Below are 16,535 nucleotides of genomic sequence, written 5' to 3' on the forward strand. Positions count from 1 at the left end.
AATGCATGGCATTACCTGCAGTTACTTCCAGGAAAACACATCTTTTACCAGCACAGATATTAATGAAACTTATTTCATCAGGCAATCAGTCACACTTTTACTAGTGTGATTTGTATAACTGTTTTTTAAAGGATGTTGTAGGTAATACGTAGTGAAAACAACAAAGAGCCTAAAACCAAGATTTGATAACTACCAACCTGTGATTCTTATAAAACACACACACAAATAAAAGCCCATAGCAATTTATTGCAAGATAATTTAATTCAGCAGCACAGTCTCTGAGATTCAGTTTTTCTTAGTTGAAAAGATGAAGAAGAGAAGCATGCTTGGCAGAATTGGAAACTGTGCAATGTACAGATTCAGAATGGTTTGTCCACATTGCCTTAACCTGGAGGACAATTTATAAGCTTTATTCCAACCATACTTTTGATTTTGTTTTTTCCTCATGGATTTCCATCTTCATTGTTCAAACCTGCCATTCTTGGTTTCCATTTAACACATTAGTTACTGAAAGAGCCAAAGCATTTCTCTTTAAATATGGTTTGGAATTAATCTGTTTTTAGTTTCACGTAAGACCAGAGGCACCTATCATGGATCCAGAGCTTCCTTTTTGCTTTGCTATGTGCTGCTTTATTCCTACCTCTGTATATTTGTACAGATATTTATCCTGCTTCTTCATTAAAACCAGCCAAGATGCTTACAGCTGCAAATACGAACACCCATTTTAAAACAGAAATAAAACCATTCTAAAGCAGCGGCAAGAGAAAAGGTAGGAAATTTTGGAGCTAAAACCTCTCTTAAAGATTCCAGTTATTTCTAATCTTCTAACAGGAAAGCAGAGAAGTTGACAAGTGGATTCTTGTTGAAGGCCATACCATAAGAACACAAGAAGGGCCGTGCGGAATCAAACCAGAGACTTAACTAGTCTGCAGTCTTGTTTCCCACAGTGGCCAGCTATGGAAGTCCATGAGCAGGACATGAAAAAGAAAGCTTTCTCCCACTGCTGCTATCCAGAATCTGGTATTCACTAATTCACTGAGGCAGCATATGGTCATTATTATGGGAATATGGTTGTAGCCTATCCATTAATTTAGCTAATAACCTTTTAAAGCCATCCAAGTTAGTGGCCATCACCATATCTTGTGGTAGCAAATTCCATAGTTTCACTTTGTGGTGTGTGAAGAAGTACTTCCCTGATTGCAGGGGTCCTCCAACTTTTCCACCAGGGGGCCAGTTGAAAGGTGCCGGTGCTGGGCGTGGGCCGGAAAGGTGGTGCCAGCGGTGCACACAGGCCGGCAAGGGGGCAGGGGTGGTGCGTTTGGGTGCGCGCACTGAAGAGGGGGTGGGGCGCACAGTGAGGGGAGGCGAGGGGAGGCGAGGTGTGGGCGAGCGCGCACAACGAGGCGGGTGCACAAGGCAGCGGCTTGCTCACTTGGAGATCGTTTTCTTCGAGTTAGCAAACTGCTGCCTCCCGCGCCTGGGGCAAGGTGGGTGGTGGCAGGCACGCACATGGGCACAGGCGCGCGCGTGATGGGTCCAAATGGGCATGGCAGGCCGGGTAAATGGGCATGGCGGGCTGGATCCGGCCCTGGGCCGTAGTTTGAGGACCCATGCCTTATTGCCTTCATTGGATAACACTGGATTCTAGTATTATGAGAGAGAGAGAGAGAGAGAGAGCGCGTGAGCATGGGAAATATATAACTCCCAGCTTCTTCCTAGTATTTCAGTATTGGACAATGGCCATATTGGTTAAAAATATGGCAGCTTCTTGGAAGAAAAGTAGGTCTCTATATGTGCAAAATAAATACCTAACATAATTAAAAGATGTCATGAGAACAAGTCACATATTTCTCATTATTTACTTCACTATCCACTACAGATTTCTTCAGCACATCTTCAATTCTTTACAAAATAGACCTTCACTCGACAAGATCTGTACACTCCTTGAAGGCAATGGTGCACACATTCTGTTCCAAGTTGCTAAGTTTGGCCTAGCAGCCAGGAAAATAAGGGCAAGTTTTGTATTCATTTTTATGGAAATGTTTTATTTTACCCATTTTACAATTATGTGGGTTTATTTTGAATTGTGTATCAATTATATTTTCATTATATTTAACAGACCTTTCTTTCCTTTTTAATAACATTTTTCTATTTGACTTGTCACAAATTACTTTTTAAATCTGTGGGGCTCTGTGGCCACGACTTTTTGCAGTTATAATCATTGAGTGAGTTTATTGTATCTTATTGTTCTTTTCTTTTAAACTTGTGATGGCCTATGGCTATGAACAATCAAGAAGGATGGACTTTTCTTATTTTGCCCCAGATGCAAATTAACTGAAACTGACCAGTCCAACATTACAACACAGGATCTATCCAAGACACTTCAGTCAATCACACTTTAATGAAATGAAATCTTTTCCCAGATCAAAGCAGTGATTGTGTGCTGGGATTTAAGTCAGAGAGGAGTGATCCTCCTGACCACAGGGTCAATGCAATCTCCCTCAGCAATGGCTTTTGGCTTGGTCTAGTGCAGGGGTCGGCAACCTGCGGCTCTGGAGCCACACGTGGGGCTCTTGAATCCCTCTGCTGAGGCTCCATCGCTCAAAATACATGCCGAGTTACAATAGGTGATGGTGAGGCATCCATTTAGGAATGCCCCGCTATCTGGTTAAGTAAATCGCTACATTCCTCTGCTATTGTGCAGGGAAAGAGTGGAACAAGCTTCCTGCAGGCTCTCATGCTACACGAAATGCTGCTGAAAAGATTCTCTTTGTCCAAATCTCCTTCCTCTGAATGATAAAAGCTGTGCTTGGGACCTGTCACAATTCACATCACTTGACTGTTTATCTGCTAATCAGTCACTAAACACACCTATATGTGCAACTTCCCCCGGTACGCCAACCGTGGATAAATCGAAGAAAAGAAAAGATTCTGAAGAAAACCAAACGTTTAATGATACGTGGGTAGATTTATTTGCTTTTACTGCTGACGAACTTAGGGGGTTTGCTGTTTAATGCATGTAGCCCTTTAGCGCTGACTTTGACTCTTCAGGAAGCTGTTCTCCTATTCAAAATATATGAAAGGAGTCCTACTAGTTTATAATGTAAGATTAAAAGTAACAGTTTTTAGTGACTGAACAAGAGCTGCAGCTAAATCGTAATGAAGATATACATAGCATTAAGGTAAAAAATGATATATACAGTGTTATCTTCATTTTAGATGTCAAAAGGGTTTTGCAGCTCCCTGTGTTTTCTTTTGTGCGGGAGACGGGTCCAAATGGCTCTTTGAGTGTTAAAGGTTGCCGACCCCTGGTCTAGTGGCTGGAGCTGAGGCAGAGCTGCGTAGGTCATGAAGCTCATTAGCTGCCATGCTCTTTCCTTTTCAACCCAGCCTTACATCACAGTGATGAAATGAGGATAAAATAGGGCAGCCCTAGTCATTTATTTATTTTTATTTATTTAAAACATTTCTATGCTGCCCCCATCGCAACAAAGCCTCGGGGCGGCTCACAAAGAATACATAAAAACATACATAAATAATAATAATAAAACAATTAAAAAAAACATTTTAAACCCCCCAGTGCATTCTCAGCTAAAAGTTTTAAAATCCTAATTAATTCAATAATTTAACAATTAAAATAAGTTTTAAATAAAAAGGTCTTAGACTGGCGCCGAAAAACAAATAACGGCGGCGCCAGGCGGACCTCTCTGGGGAGCGCATTCCATAGATGGGGCGCCACCGCAGAGAAAGCCCTCCTCCGGGTACTCACCCTCCAAATATCATTCACAGAGGGTTCCCAGAGAAGGGCATCCATTGCTGATCTCAAGGGGCGGGAGGGGATATATGGTCACAAGCCTTCCTTTAGATATCCAGGGCCCAAGCCGTTTAGGGCTTTATAGGTGATTACCAACACCTTGAATTGGGCCCGGACTTCAGTCGGGAGCCAGTGGAGCTGACGGAGAACTGGCGTTATATGAGAACAACGCCCAGTCCCCGTCAGCAACCTAGCAGCTCTATTCTGCACCAACTGAAGTATCTGGACCATCTTCAAGGGTAGCCCCATGTAAAGCGCATTACAAAATCTAATCGGGAAGTTACCAGCGCGTGTGTCACCCGTGTTTCTTAGAGGAAGGGTATGATATAATATGAGAAACAATTAGATGAAATAATACAAAAATGTCAGGAGGTCCATTTGCATATTTTACTTCTATTTCACTCTCAGATGCAAACAATCTGAGGCTGAACTATGTCAAATATTACAACACAAATTTTATCCATGATACAATCACATATTTACAAAATGCATTTTACATTGTGTTTATTTATTTTAAAACATATAGAAAAGAGAAAGCGTTAATATTGTTTTCAGATAGATTTACCATTGAAATCTATCATATTTTACAAGTTGCTAAGCTGTGGGATTTGGCAAAACTGAAAAAAAAAAGCTTTATACATAGATGTGAGGTAGAATGACAGTCCTCTGGAGTCTTTTGGAATTAAAAAGAGAATTATTGCTGATCAGATTTCTCATTTTATAAGTAGAACCGGTGTACTTTTTGTACAGTTTGAGTAATGTTTTATTTATTAGTTGTTGTTGTTGATATGAATTTAAGAAAATTTTGTATAACTATTGATAATGTAACTAATATCTAATACCTAATATTGTTCCTTGCTCCTTTTTTTTTGAACTGTTTGGTTGAGGATTTTCCCAGTCCTGTTTTCACATTCACTGTTACTTAAGACAATGGTTTCCAGGAAGAGCAAAATAGTCATCTGAATCAAGATAAACAAGTGAACAAATTGTTTTATCATCTAGGCTGGATCCAGACCTGTACTGAGCAGACCCACTGAAATCAATGGCACTTAAATTAGGCACGGCTAAATCAAGTCACAGTGATTTCAATGAATCTTCTCTAAGTATGACTAAGTCTGGATCCTACCTGATATAAAAACAGAGCAAAGATTTGACCTTCTTGTTCTGGCATTTCCTCAGAAGCATTATACAAGAACCGCAGGAGTATATGTCACCACTTGGCGAACCTGCCATTGTAAAGTCCTACCAAGTCATGAAGCATAGGTGTCACTGATGGAGAGCCATATGGGGCTGAGGGTCCACCCTGAAAACTCTGTGCTCACTCGTTAGTGCACCCTGTCTAAATTTTTTTAAAGAGTGTTTGTATTTTTAGTTTAACCACAGGCACAGGCTTATTTCAGCTTGAGGAAATGGTAATATGCATGAGAAGTCTCTCATCCCTTCCTCTTGAAACTGCTTTGCCCTTCTATACTTCTTCTACTGATAGAACTACTTCTATACTGGCAGAATTTTGCCACTCCGCTGCCTAACCAGATTTCTGATCAGGAGAGAAATGTTGTGGTAAAATGATCCTCACAACTTGGCAAGTTAGTGACCTCATCTGGATGATCTCTACAGCCACTGTGATGGACTGTGGTGTCCATGGGCTCCAAGTTGCGAGTTTATACCCCTTCTGTGGTTTCATGTGTCATCTAAATGGTGAGGATGGCTTGTTGGACTGGTTAACAGACCAGCACACAACCCTACAACAGTCCATGGATTTGGGATTGTGGTTTGTTAACTATCCAACAAGCCACCTGTGCCATGTTTGGACAACATGAGAAGCTGATTCTGGCAAGGGTAATTAGGAAAATGACCTAGTGAATGACCAGCACATGCAGGGGTGGCTTATTAACCATTTTTCTATTGTGCAAACCCAGTCAGAATGAATGTCCAGTTTATCAAACAGTTATGCATGCCATGTTAAGTTATGACTTGACAAGTCAGTTAGAGAATGTTAGGCTCTGTGTTTAATAATTATCTGGGAATCCATCTAAATGATTAACTATCTTCAGAAGATATGCTGCTGCTCATTGTGGGTTATTTAACTCTGCACATAATGTAGCCTCACTGTGAGCCCATCTAGTTGTTGTTCGCAGGTAAGAATGGAAGCTGATAGATTTGTGCTTCTCAGTGGTTCACATCTTTCTTTCTCTCTGTCCACAACCCTGTTCCCAAAATGCCTATTTCCTTTCTTCCTGAGGCTGTGTCACCAGTCTGGGGACAGGGAACTGCCATAGAGCTTGGGGTGGGGGAAAATCTCTACATAGATTCCCTCTGTTAAGGCTTTACCTTTCTTAACAGCTTTCAGATGGAAGACCTAGTATCTGTTGCTCCTTAGATACCATTTGAGGAGCCAAAAGATTGCTCTGTTAGGAACCTAATTATTGCTAAACAGTAATTTCTATTGTACTGTTTGTAATGAAGAAGGAGGGAGTATGAAGTCAGTAAAGGAAGTTTTTGATTTTCCCACCAAGGAAGAAAAGATGAACTGCACACAGTTTTGAAACAATAAGGCAGTTAAGGTCACTCAGTGGATTGGGATTTGAAAACAGCTCTCCAAGGACCAAGACTGACACCATCGACTGGAGCACCTTGTTCAGATCCCTGAACAAATGAAAAAGGCAGCTAAATGTCTTCCTCATGTTAGAGTAAATGCTTCTCCAGATAACTTCATTTGCTGGTCTCTTTGTTTGGTTTGTCCATCTCAGCAAGTTGCTAATTCAAGTCACTGCAAAAGTTGCAGCTCAGTATTAGCCATGTTAACTCAGAAGAAAGCCCAGTGCATTTAGCTGAGTCAATAGACATGTAAGCTGTAGACATGACTGAAGTCTTTGCTTTTAAAAACAAGAAATGTCCACTAGTAATACACAGGAAAAAGAAGCATCGCACCAACATATAGTTGAGAAACAAACAGGGAAGAGGCAGTGTCAGGAAAAGGGGTCACGTTTGAAGTAAAGCTTAAATCTGATGTCCTGAGCAGTGCAAGGAGGGCTGGGCAGGGCAGACTCAGACCACAGGAAGTGGGCACCTCAATGACCTGCTCCCTTCCAGACATGAGGGTTTCTTTTTGTTTCAGGGCTTGCTCCAGGAAGCACTAAATCACCACTACATAAGCAGTGGGAGCTGCTTGCACAAGAGAATTGATGGGACTGATCATGGACAGAATGAGAGTGGCAGTGGGCCCTGTTTGCAGACAGGCAGGAGTGGATACTATCTCTCACCACCTAGAGCTTAAGGACAACCTGTGAAGGAATAGGAAGTGCAACACACCCTCAGATCCCTGCCATGCTATAGTTGCCATGGCAATATAATACTCATCACTTAGCAAGTATGCAGCACTTTGAAGCAGCTTTATATACAACATCACACAATCTTTACAACTCTGCAAGGCAATATTATTAATTATAAGTTCCTTAGAAGAGCCCTGCTAGATCAAAAAGAGCATCCATCTAACATAGGATTGGGCAATTTATGTCCCTCCACATGTATTCATCTACAATACTCATTAGCCCTAGCCAGCATAGTCAGTGGTGAGGCATAATGGAAGCTGTAGTCCAAGCATAGGTAGGAACACACATTGGCAAACCCCAAAGTAATCTAATGTCCTTTTTCATACTTTTATCCAACCAGAAATTTTCAGGAAGCCCACAAACATGAATTGGGCAGAATACTCTCATTTGTGATTGCTCCCTAGACTCTGGTACTATGCCTTTATGCATGGAGATTCTGCAGAGTCATCATGACTAATACACTACACTGATTTATCTTATTTCCCTTTAAAGTTACCTAAACTAGTGCCCATCACCACAGCCTTTGGCAATGCAGTCCATTCTTTAATTAGGCATTGCTTGTTTTATACAGAAATGTGAAGAAGCACTTTCTTTGGGCATCTCTAAATGAGGCATTTAATTTTCCACCTTACTTGAGGTTTCTGGATTCTTTGCAGGATTAAAATTGGCTCTTTTACATGTATTTTTGTGTCAGTATTTTTCTTTCTCTGCCTTTCTTTATGTTCCACTACAGAATGACAAAGTGATACCATGGGATAGCAGAATGATGAAAATACTTGTGTTTTATTTCACCATTGTGAGACGACACCAAGATTTTCCTCACTGAAAAAGACCACAAGCTTGGAAAGTGTGGGAGGGCCCTGGAAGGGTGGCAACATTATGTAAAGCACCTGAAAACTTCTTTGAGTAAGGAATCACCACCACCCAAAAAATGCCTTGTGCAGAGAATCCTTTGGTCTGTATCTAGTCTTACAAGAGAGAATGAAAAACCCTTTCATCTGCTTCTGCCACATCCTCTACAATTTTATATACTTCTGTTGTGTCCCCTTTAATGTACCCTTTTCCAAACTAAAAGCTCCCAAAATTTTAAGCTTTCCTGTACAGAAATGCTTCAAACTCTTGTTCATTTCAATTATCATCTTCTGAATCTTTTCTAATTCTATGACCAATTATACTGTGTACAGTGAAAATTATACACAGCATTCCAAATGCAGCAATAACATTGATTTGCATAAGTACGTTATTATATTGGCAGTTTTTATTTTAGTCTCTTTCCTGTTCATTCCTAGCAAGTGACTCTCTCTCTCTCTCTCATTCTCTCAATCCCCCTTTTCAACCCAGTATTTGCTACTTTACAATTACATTAAACCATTTGTTTCCTATTCTATACATTTGGAAATAATCTTTTAAAAGCTCCATTTAATCTGCTTACAGCCAACAAATTATTTTGTATAAACTGGTCTCATCTACAAATCTGGTCACTTTCTTGGCTCCAGAGCATTTATCAACAAGCTAACAAGTCAGGTTCGTACACAAGAACGTTTTCCAATTCTTCATTGTGAGAGTTTCACATTCCTTCTACTGTTTTCTTGTTTAATCAGTCATTAAAACCTAAGAAGAGCTGCAATTTTTTCCTATGACAGAGGCAGAAGCTTTTGCTGACATACTCTTTCAAAAGTTCATTCAAGTCCAAATATATAATGTCTACCAAATTACCCTATCCACATGTTTATTGACTCTAAACACAGCTCCTCCTGGAGGTTGGAAAGCTGGGACTTTGTAGAAGCCATCCTGATTCTTCCTTGCCAAGACTTGATCTTCCATATACTTACAAATGTTATGTTTAATCATATTCACACACAAGCAAACCGATCTGTAACTTCTTGGATCTACCTCTCTCTTAAAGTTAGCATTATATCAGAAAGTGGATAAGTTTCACATTTTGGTTAGAAGATGAGCCATTTTATATTTAAGTTATTTAAGAACTCTTGGACAGATACTACTGGGCCCATTCAATCACCATATGGCAAATAGAAAGCCAAAGAAGAATGGCTTGTTTAATACCACACAGGCACCCTAGTTGTACAACTGGGTCCTATTGTTGTTTATTTGGAAATGCATTCCACTGCAGAAGCCTGTGCCATTAGCAATTATTTTTGCTTTAGCTCAGAATAAATAAAGGAGGTCAAGAAATGTTTTTATATTATGACATATGTGCACTCAATTATTGGGCTTACCTGAACTATAAGACTGAAGTACAAAAAGGCCAAGCCAGAGAAACCCCTTGAGACTAGGTCTGGAGAACATCAGTTCTGCTTTCTGTATGTGCATCATTTCTTCAAGACTACCTTGTGGAAATAATGAAACAACAAGAAGTTATAGAAAGCAAAGTTGGATTTCCATGCAATTGAGATGATTTAGTTGACTAAACAGACAATATTGATAGTTTGTTCCCCATTCTCATTACTGCCTTTATTTATTTATTTGAAGCTCAAGGCATGAATACCTGCATCCAGTTGCCCATTAACATTAATTACAACATGTCAGTAAAACATGGGCTTGAAGGGACTAGACACAATTGTTCTTTCAGGACAGTAGTTAAGGAACCTGAAATCAAGCATCAAATAGAATTTCCAGACTATATGTATTATTCAATTTCTTAAAGAAAAGGGTGAAAACATATCTATCAATTTGACACCCATTTGTTTGTTTACTGCATTTTAAGATCCCACTTTTCAGACAGTAATTGTCTCCCAAATCAGCTCACATCAATCAAAGACAGAGGCAGGCCCTACTATTGGGATTACAAATAAAAAGGCAAGGCACATAAAAGAAAGTGTAAGGAAGGAAAAGAAAGAAGAGATATCCGTTTTGCAATGGCATAAGAATGGACTGAACTATAAGTGGGCCCTTAAATGCATTTGGGCGAAGCTTATCTTGAATAAAGGTACAAAAATGGACTGGTTCACCTATTATATGATTACAAATATGTATTTCCAACAACTAAAAGCTAATGCCAATTCTGACATTTGTAATTCTACAAAGCATGTGTCTGTGAAATGCTTGGACTATATGCCAATTCTGACATTTGTGATTCTACAAAGCACGTGTCTGTGAAATGCATGGACTATATTTTTATATGTATGTGAAGCACCCAACATCCAACAGGCTGGCGCACAGGCTTAAAAGGTCAAAATAATCTTAGTTAAAAGGAGAACCAGAATTATTTCATTTACAGAATTTATATCCATTTATATCTAATGGAGTGAAGAGTAGAAAGTTAAAATAGTTAAAAGAATGAAATCATATTCATTAATTGAATGATATCAGTAATATGTAACCTTGTAAAGGAAACAATAAAAGTATAACTAGATAGGGATAAAAAAGGCAACAGATTTCCAATAGAAATTGGGTGATCATTTTCTAAATTACTAGGAAGAATTTCAGTAGTAATAGCTGCTTAAAAATGAACATAAGGCAGAAATGCAATGCTGTGTGTGACACAAGTTATATTATAACAGAGCATGAGATTTAAGGCTCTAGAAACAGTGGGAAGAAAACTGGTAAGACTGTAGAAAGAGAAGCATTTTCAGCTGGTATACTTACAGGAAAGATTAAGACTAAGGGTGTTTTCAGACAAAGCTCTGCCATCACCTGACTCTTTCATGGAATTTTATGAGGAGTTCCAGATGTCATCATCCTCCACTCATAACCCTCCTGTGTTTCCCCATCAATTTTCTGTCTTTTTCCTTATAACAGAAAGTCTATTAAGGATTAAAAGACAGACTAGCTGCACAGGGCCTTTGGCCTTCTGCCTTCTGCCTAGTCTTAGGAGCTCTCCATCTGGAAGCACTTGAGATCATGTTCCATTTCCAAAACATGTATTAAATGTCTGTACTAACCAATAACCAAACTTCTCTAAGCAGTACACAACTTACAAGGAGAGGTGGCTGCAGGGATGATGAATAATCTAAAATGAATACCACATGAGGAAAAGTTGACAGAACTAAGCAAGATAAAGAAAGGTGACATGCCAAACATTTCCAAATATGTAAAAGAAAGTCTTAGAAAAGAAAGAACAATTATCTGATGCACCCATTGAGAATAAAATATGAGGGCAGCTTTGATCAAAAGATTGGAGGTAACTTCAGAGTTCTATGTTCATATACAGAAGAAGCTAACAGAAGATTAAGCAGCCTTCTCCAACTCAGTCCCTGTCAGTTGTATTGGACTATAATTCCTAGCATCCACAGCCAGAAGGACCAAGAACTGTTGTAGACTCACCTATCCCAGAGAGTTTCAAGAGTTCCTGCCGTACGGCAAGTGGTTGGACCAAAAGATCTATGGACGCCTTTTCAAAGATCCCCAGTATACTGATGTCTTTAATACGCTAGCAAATGCAAAAAAGGAAAGAAAAAGCAGGCACAACTATAAGGTTCCTCTTTCAGCATCTACTATGGAGTGTCCCACACTCAGCCCTGCCCTGTTATTCTCCCCATAACAGTTTTGTGCTAAAACAAAAGAGAGGGCACAATCTTAATGGGGTGGGGAAATGAAATCAAAGGCTCTTACCTCCCCATATATACCAATATCAGTAGAAATAAGTGATATTCTTAGTCTGTAGCTAAAGCAAGGAAAGAAAAGGAAGCAAGAAGGTCCTTTACAGTAAACTTACAGTAAGTAGAAACTGATGATTAAAGACTTGCATTCCAAATTGATGCCTCTTCCTTCAGCAAGCAGTACGTATACTAATTCTCATCTGGCCACAACCCACACACCAGAAAGCTCCGAGCTCATTCTTAACCTGTATTTGTAAAGTGATGAGTTAAATGACTTCAAGACAAGTTGAACGTCACCACCCCCACAACTTCCCTTTTCCGATGTCTGAAAAGTTGTAACTTTTATCCCCATTCCCAGCACTTTCCATTTTACTTGAGAAACGGAGAGACAAACTCACTTGATAATTTGTGGTGGCACAATGACAAGCTGCAAGACCCTCAAGCAAGTGTTTAAGTCTGGGCTAAATAAATCAACAAAAGATTTACTAATGTGAGACTGGTTTATTAAGCATAGTCCCTTTGGACTTTCATATCTCTATGGTTCATATCACACAGTTTTCCACTTTTCTTTCTTTCAGCATGATGTCACCAGGCAAACTTACTTCACATGAATGAGTTTCCAAATCTGAGAGGTACCCTTGCCCAAAGGGCTTCCATCTACTGCAAAGGGGCTTTTGCTTGCTTTGCTTCATGGAATTAATTTCTTTGGGGGCCTTTATTCTTTTGTCTGCACATATTTATTTATTTAGGGCCACTGATAGAAATGAAGTATTGAAAAGATTTTGAATAGGGTTTTAGTCCATAGAGACATAATCAAAAATATATGGAAGGGAGACAACAACATTGCCTTTGCATTCCTGCATTTCATACAACATGACCAGCAAACTTGCCACTCTCAGTGGGGCAGTCACCCAGCAGCTGATGGCTCATTATAGGGTTTAGGAGCTGTCCCAATAGTTGCCATGCCAGCCAAGCCCAGTCCACATGATAGCCCTTGCTCTGACCCAAATGCTTATTGTGCCAAGTGACTCTGGCCAAGCGCCCACACAGCTCAAATGGCTCTTGGGGCAATTCTCAGAGGCTTCTCTGAGATTTTGCTCTTCATCACTGTCACCTGTCAAGAGTGGGGAGTTGTGCTTTGCTTGCCTGCTTTGGAGGCCAAGCAAAGTGGGCTTTGGCTCTTGCCATCTGGTGCTGTGGCCACTCAGCAGTAGCAGCACCAGATGGAGACAAGTCATGCTTTGCTCAGACTCCTCAGGAGAAAAAGACTTGGGCAGAACAAGATTTGGCTGTGCCCTATCTGGCGTTGCTCCCAAGAGGTTGCAGCACCAGAAGGGAGGACCGCACTCGGCATAGCAGGATGGTGCTGCCACCAATCTCAACAGAAGTAGATCGCTCACTGTGGATCAATCGTGAGTTGTGGGGAGGGCTGTCAACAATCACTGTGCCATTCTGCTGAAGCGGTGGTGGGAAGGGATGTCCTGTTGGAAAGAAAGTGTCATGGTAGTGCCCAGGTATTACTTTTCCAGACATGGCTGAAACTGAAAATATGGGGTCCTTCCCACTCACCCAATCCTTCCCACTTTTGTGTTTTGACATGGTCAAGAAAGGTATTTTCAGTTTTGAAAAAGTAGAAGACTGACTGACTTTCTTTACTTCTTCAGTTCCTTTTGTGTACACTTTACGCTCCTGGATGCTTGATTTATCTTTATAGCCAGATCTAGCAAGATGGCATCTATTTAGATTCATTATATGCAAGAACACATGCTTCTCAGATGCCATTCGTTGTAGCTGGAATCTAGTGTCAGGTATTCTGTGACCTTGCCCAGTTACAGGGAGCACACCCCTCCCTAGTTATAAGATGTTCACTGGCTCCTGGTCTATTTCCAGACACAATTGAAACTGCTGATGTGCCTATTCTGAGTACACAACGCTTTGAGATAAGGCTATTTGACCAACCACACCCTTCCATCTGAGCCTGCCCAGCAGTAGCAGCTGTGCCCATTGGGGCTGCGGCAGAGCTGGCAGGGCAGATGCTTGATACTCTGCTGAGATTGCCAGAGGAGGAGATCAAGCAAGGCACCCAGAAGCTGCAGATGATCATTGGGTGCATGTACTGGTTGTGGGGGAAATCTTTCTGCCAAACATGGGTGACGGTCAGTCACTGCTCCTGCTTGCTCCAGATGTGGATCTGATCCTCAGAACGGGCCAACGTCTCTGTCCACAATTATCGAAAGCACATTAGCCAGGAATATGTGAGAAGGCCTTCTTGGTGGCCATTCCCAGTTGTGGAACTCCTGTCAATGGAGCCCAGGCTAGTTCCATTTCTGTTTTCTTTTTGCCCACCAATCCATGTTTATTTAGGCAGGCTTGATGCAAGTATGCCAATTTGTTATAAAATAGGTTTTTAGATGTTGTTCTTTCTTATCAATGTGTTTTATTTGTCTTATATTTGTATTTGTGTTTTATTAGATGTGTTATTAACTGGATGGATTCCAATTGATGTTTTGATATTTTAATTATGACAGTTTTGTCATGTATTTTATGGGTGAGTGGAAAAGTGGCATATCAATCTAACAAACACAAACACCTGATGGAGACAGATGGATCTCATGTGGTCAGGTTTTCAGATTGTGTGGGCATCCCAACTAGGGCAGCGGTGGCAGAGGGAGCTATATAGGCCTGGCCCTACCATTAGGCAGAGTGAAGCATTCACTTCCAGTAGTAGATACTGAGGGGATGTCAGTGGCCCCTGGCTCTTTCTCTGGACACCCAGCTCTTCCTTCAGCTGGAATACAGAGCCTTATGCTGTAAGGTCTACCCTGGGACCCCTAAATTAGCCTGCTATCTCAGGTGTCCTGAGGGAGTGTTAAAGTAAGATTCAGCTGCTAATACCATCTAAACTATGTACTAAACTATGTACATCTAAACTTTGGTACAATCTAGACTATTCATGGGTTTTTAAATTTAGGAATGTATGTTTTATTTTTATTTAATTATTGTATTATGATTTCATTCTGTTTATTATATTTTAATTGTATTACTTTGTTAATGTTATTTGTAACGTATTTTATTAACATAATGTTAATTTTATCTTGTAATGGCTGCCCAGAGAGCATGATGTTAACAAGCAGCTTATAAACAAATCTAATAAATAAATCAAGAATGAAAAGTTTCAGATGGCATTTAGCACAGAACAGGAAAAAATATGTGGGAAGCTGGAACCGGGTTTGCTGTTCCAATCTGAGCCAAGTGCAATTGGTGACTTTGGAAATCTATCGTTTATCTAAAATGTGGTAAATTTTACCACATTTTATGCACTAGATGGCACATGGCTTTGCCAAACAAGATGGATGCCTGGCTTGGACCAAAGACTAGGATGAGTTTTAGGGCTCAGATAGGCATATCACCTTGGTCAAATGGATGAAATGAAGTTGGAAAGAACATCAAAGCTCACCTAGTTTGACCTCCTGCTTATGTAGGAAATTTATTGCTACAGCATCCCTGATAGGCCTCCGCTTAGAAATCTCTAATGAAGAGGAAGATACCACATTCTGAGACTGTTAGGAATTTCTTCCTAAATTTACTAGATCAAGAGAGGTATTACTACCACTCTACACAACTCTGGTGTGCCCACAACTGGAGTATTGTGTTCAGTTTTGGGCCTCTCATTACAGAAAGGATATAGCCTGGTTGGAGTCAGTGCAGCGTAGGGCCACAAGGTGGGTGGCCGGTTTGCAGGGGATGCCGTATGAGGCGAGACTGAGGGAACTGGGTCTCTTCAGCCTGGAGAAGAGGAGACTCAGAGGGGATATGTTGGCGACATACAGGTATGTGAGGGGATGTCACATGGAGGTGGGTAGAGACCTGTTCTCTCCTGCAGAGGAAGGCAGGACATGCTCCAATGGAGCAAAGCTCAGGGAGCCAAGGTTCCATTTGGATGCCAGGAAGTATTCCTGACAGTCAGGACCCCGAGGGTGTGGAATGGGCTTCCACGAGAGGTCGTTGAGGCCCCGTCAGTGAGGGTGTTCAAGGATGGGCTGGACGTCCACATGGTGGGCATGTCGTGAGCGGAGCCGGCTGGTGCCAGAGGTCAGACTAGATGGCCCGGGAGATCCCTTCTGACTCGCTCTGTTTCTATGTTTCTACTTTCTTGCAATCTGAAAGTAGTAGTTTGAGTACAACCTTGAGGTAAAACAGAAAAAAAGTGCTTCATTTTCTGTATGATAGCCTTGTAATCATTGGAAGATGGCTATCACAATTTCTTTAAATTATCTCTTCTACACAAACGCAACCCAACCTTTCCTCACAGGACTTGGCCTTCAGGCTTTCATCATATTTCAGGCTTTCATACATTTATTTATGTAAACTGTCTTGAGGCCTTTGCGACAGGACGGCATATGAATATTCTAAATAAATAAATAATAATAAATAATATTTGCCACCCTTCTCCGGACATATTCCAACTTGGCAATATCCTTTTTAAACCATGGTGCCCAGAACCAGATTCAGTATTTTACAGAATCTTCTGAACAAATAGGTTTGAATGCAGTGGTCCCATTAGTTCTCGTGATCTAGATAGTATACCTCATGATTTGGACACTATGTAGCCTAAAATTTCATTTGCTTTTTTGCCACCTCATTGCACTTTAGCAGTCCTAGCTCCCTTTTAGATGCACTCTGACAAGCCATCTTGTAGTAATACAGTTGATTTTACTTACCTAAATGCAGGACTTTACAAACTCAGAAAGACATTAATTGTATTAATTGACATGCATTTCTGTCCTTCCTTCCTTCCTTCCTTCCTTCCTTCCTTCCTTCCTTCCTTCC

The 16,535-nt window shown here is 40.7% G+C and overlaps 1 protein-coding gene across 9 annotated transcripts in view; it reads right to left on the reverse strand.

The window, feature by feature from the left end:
• Positions 1-16,535, reverse strand: part of CD86 (CD86 molecule) — a 47,725-nt gene that overhangs the window by 22,355 nt on the left and 8,835 nt on the right. For 3 of the 9 annotated variants that reach the window (XM_044442510.1, XM_044442509.1, XM_044442508.1), the window contains exons 2-4: positions 11,822-11,950; positions 11,431-11,536; positions 9,384-9,494 (exon numbers count right to left, since the gene is read on the reverse strand). In XM_044442510.1, coding sequence (XP_044298445.1) covers positions 9,384-9,494; positions 11,431-11,536; positions 11,822-11,854 — 250 coding nt within the window. In that variant the 5' untranslated portion in view covers positions 11,855-11,950. The other 6 variants (XM_044442511.1, XM_044442515.1, XM_044442512.1 and 3 more) reach the window with 6 other exon arrangements.

The sequence above is a fragment of the Varanus komodoensis genome, unplaced genomic scaffold, assembly GCF_004798865.1.
Source record: "Varanus komodoensis strain SLA01 unplaced genomic scaffold, ASM479886v1 scaffold4, whole genome shotgun sequence".
NCBI lineage: Eukaryota > Metazoa > Chordata > Lepidosauria > Squamata > Varanidae > Varanus > Varanus komodoensis.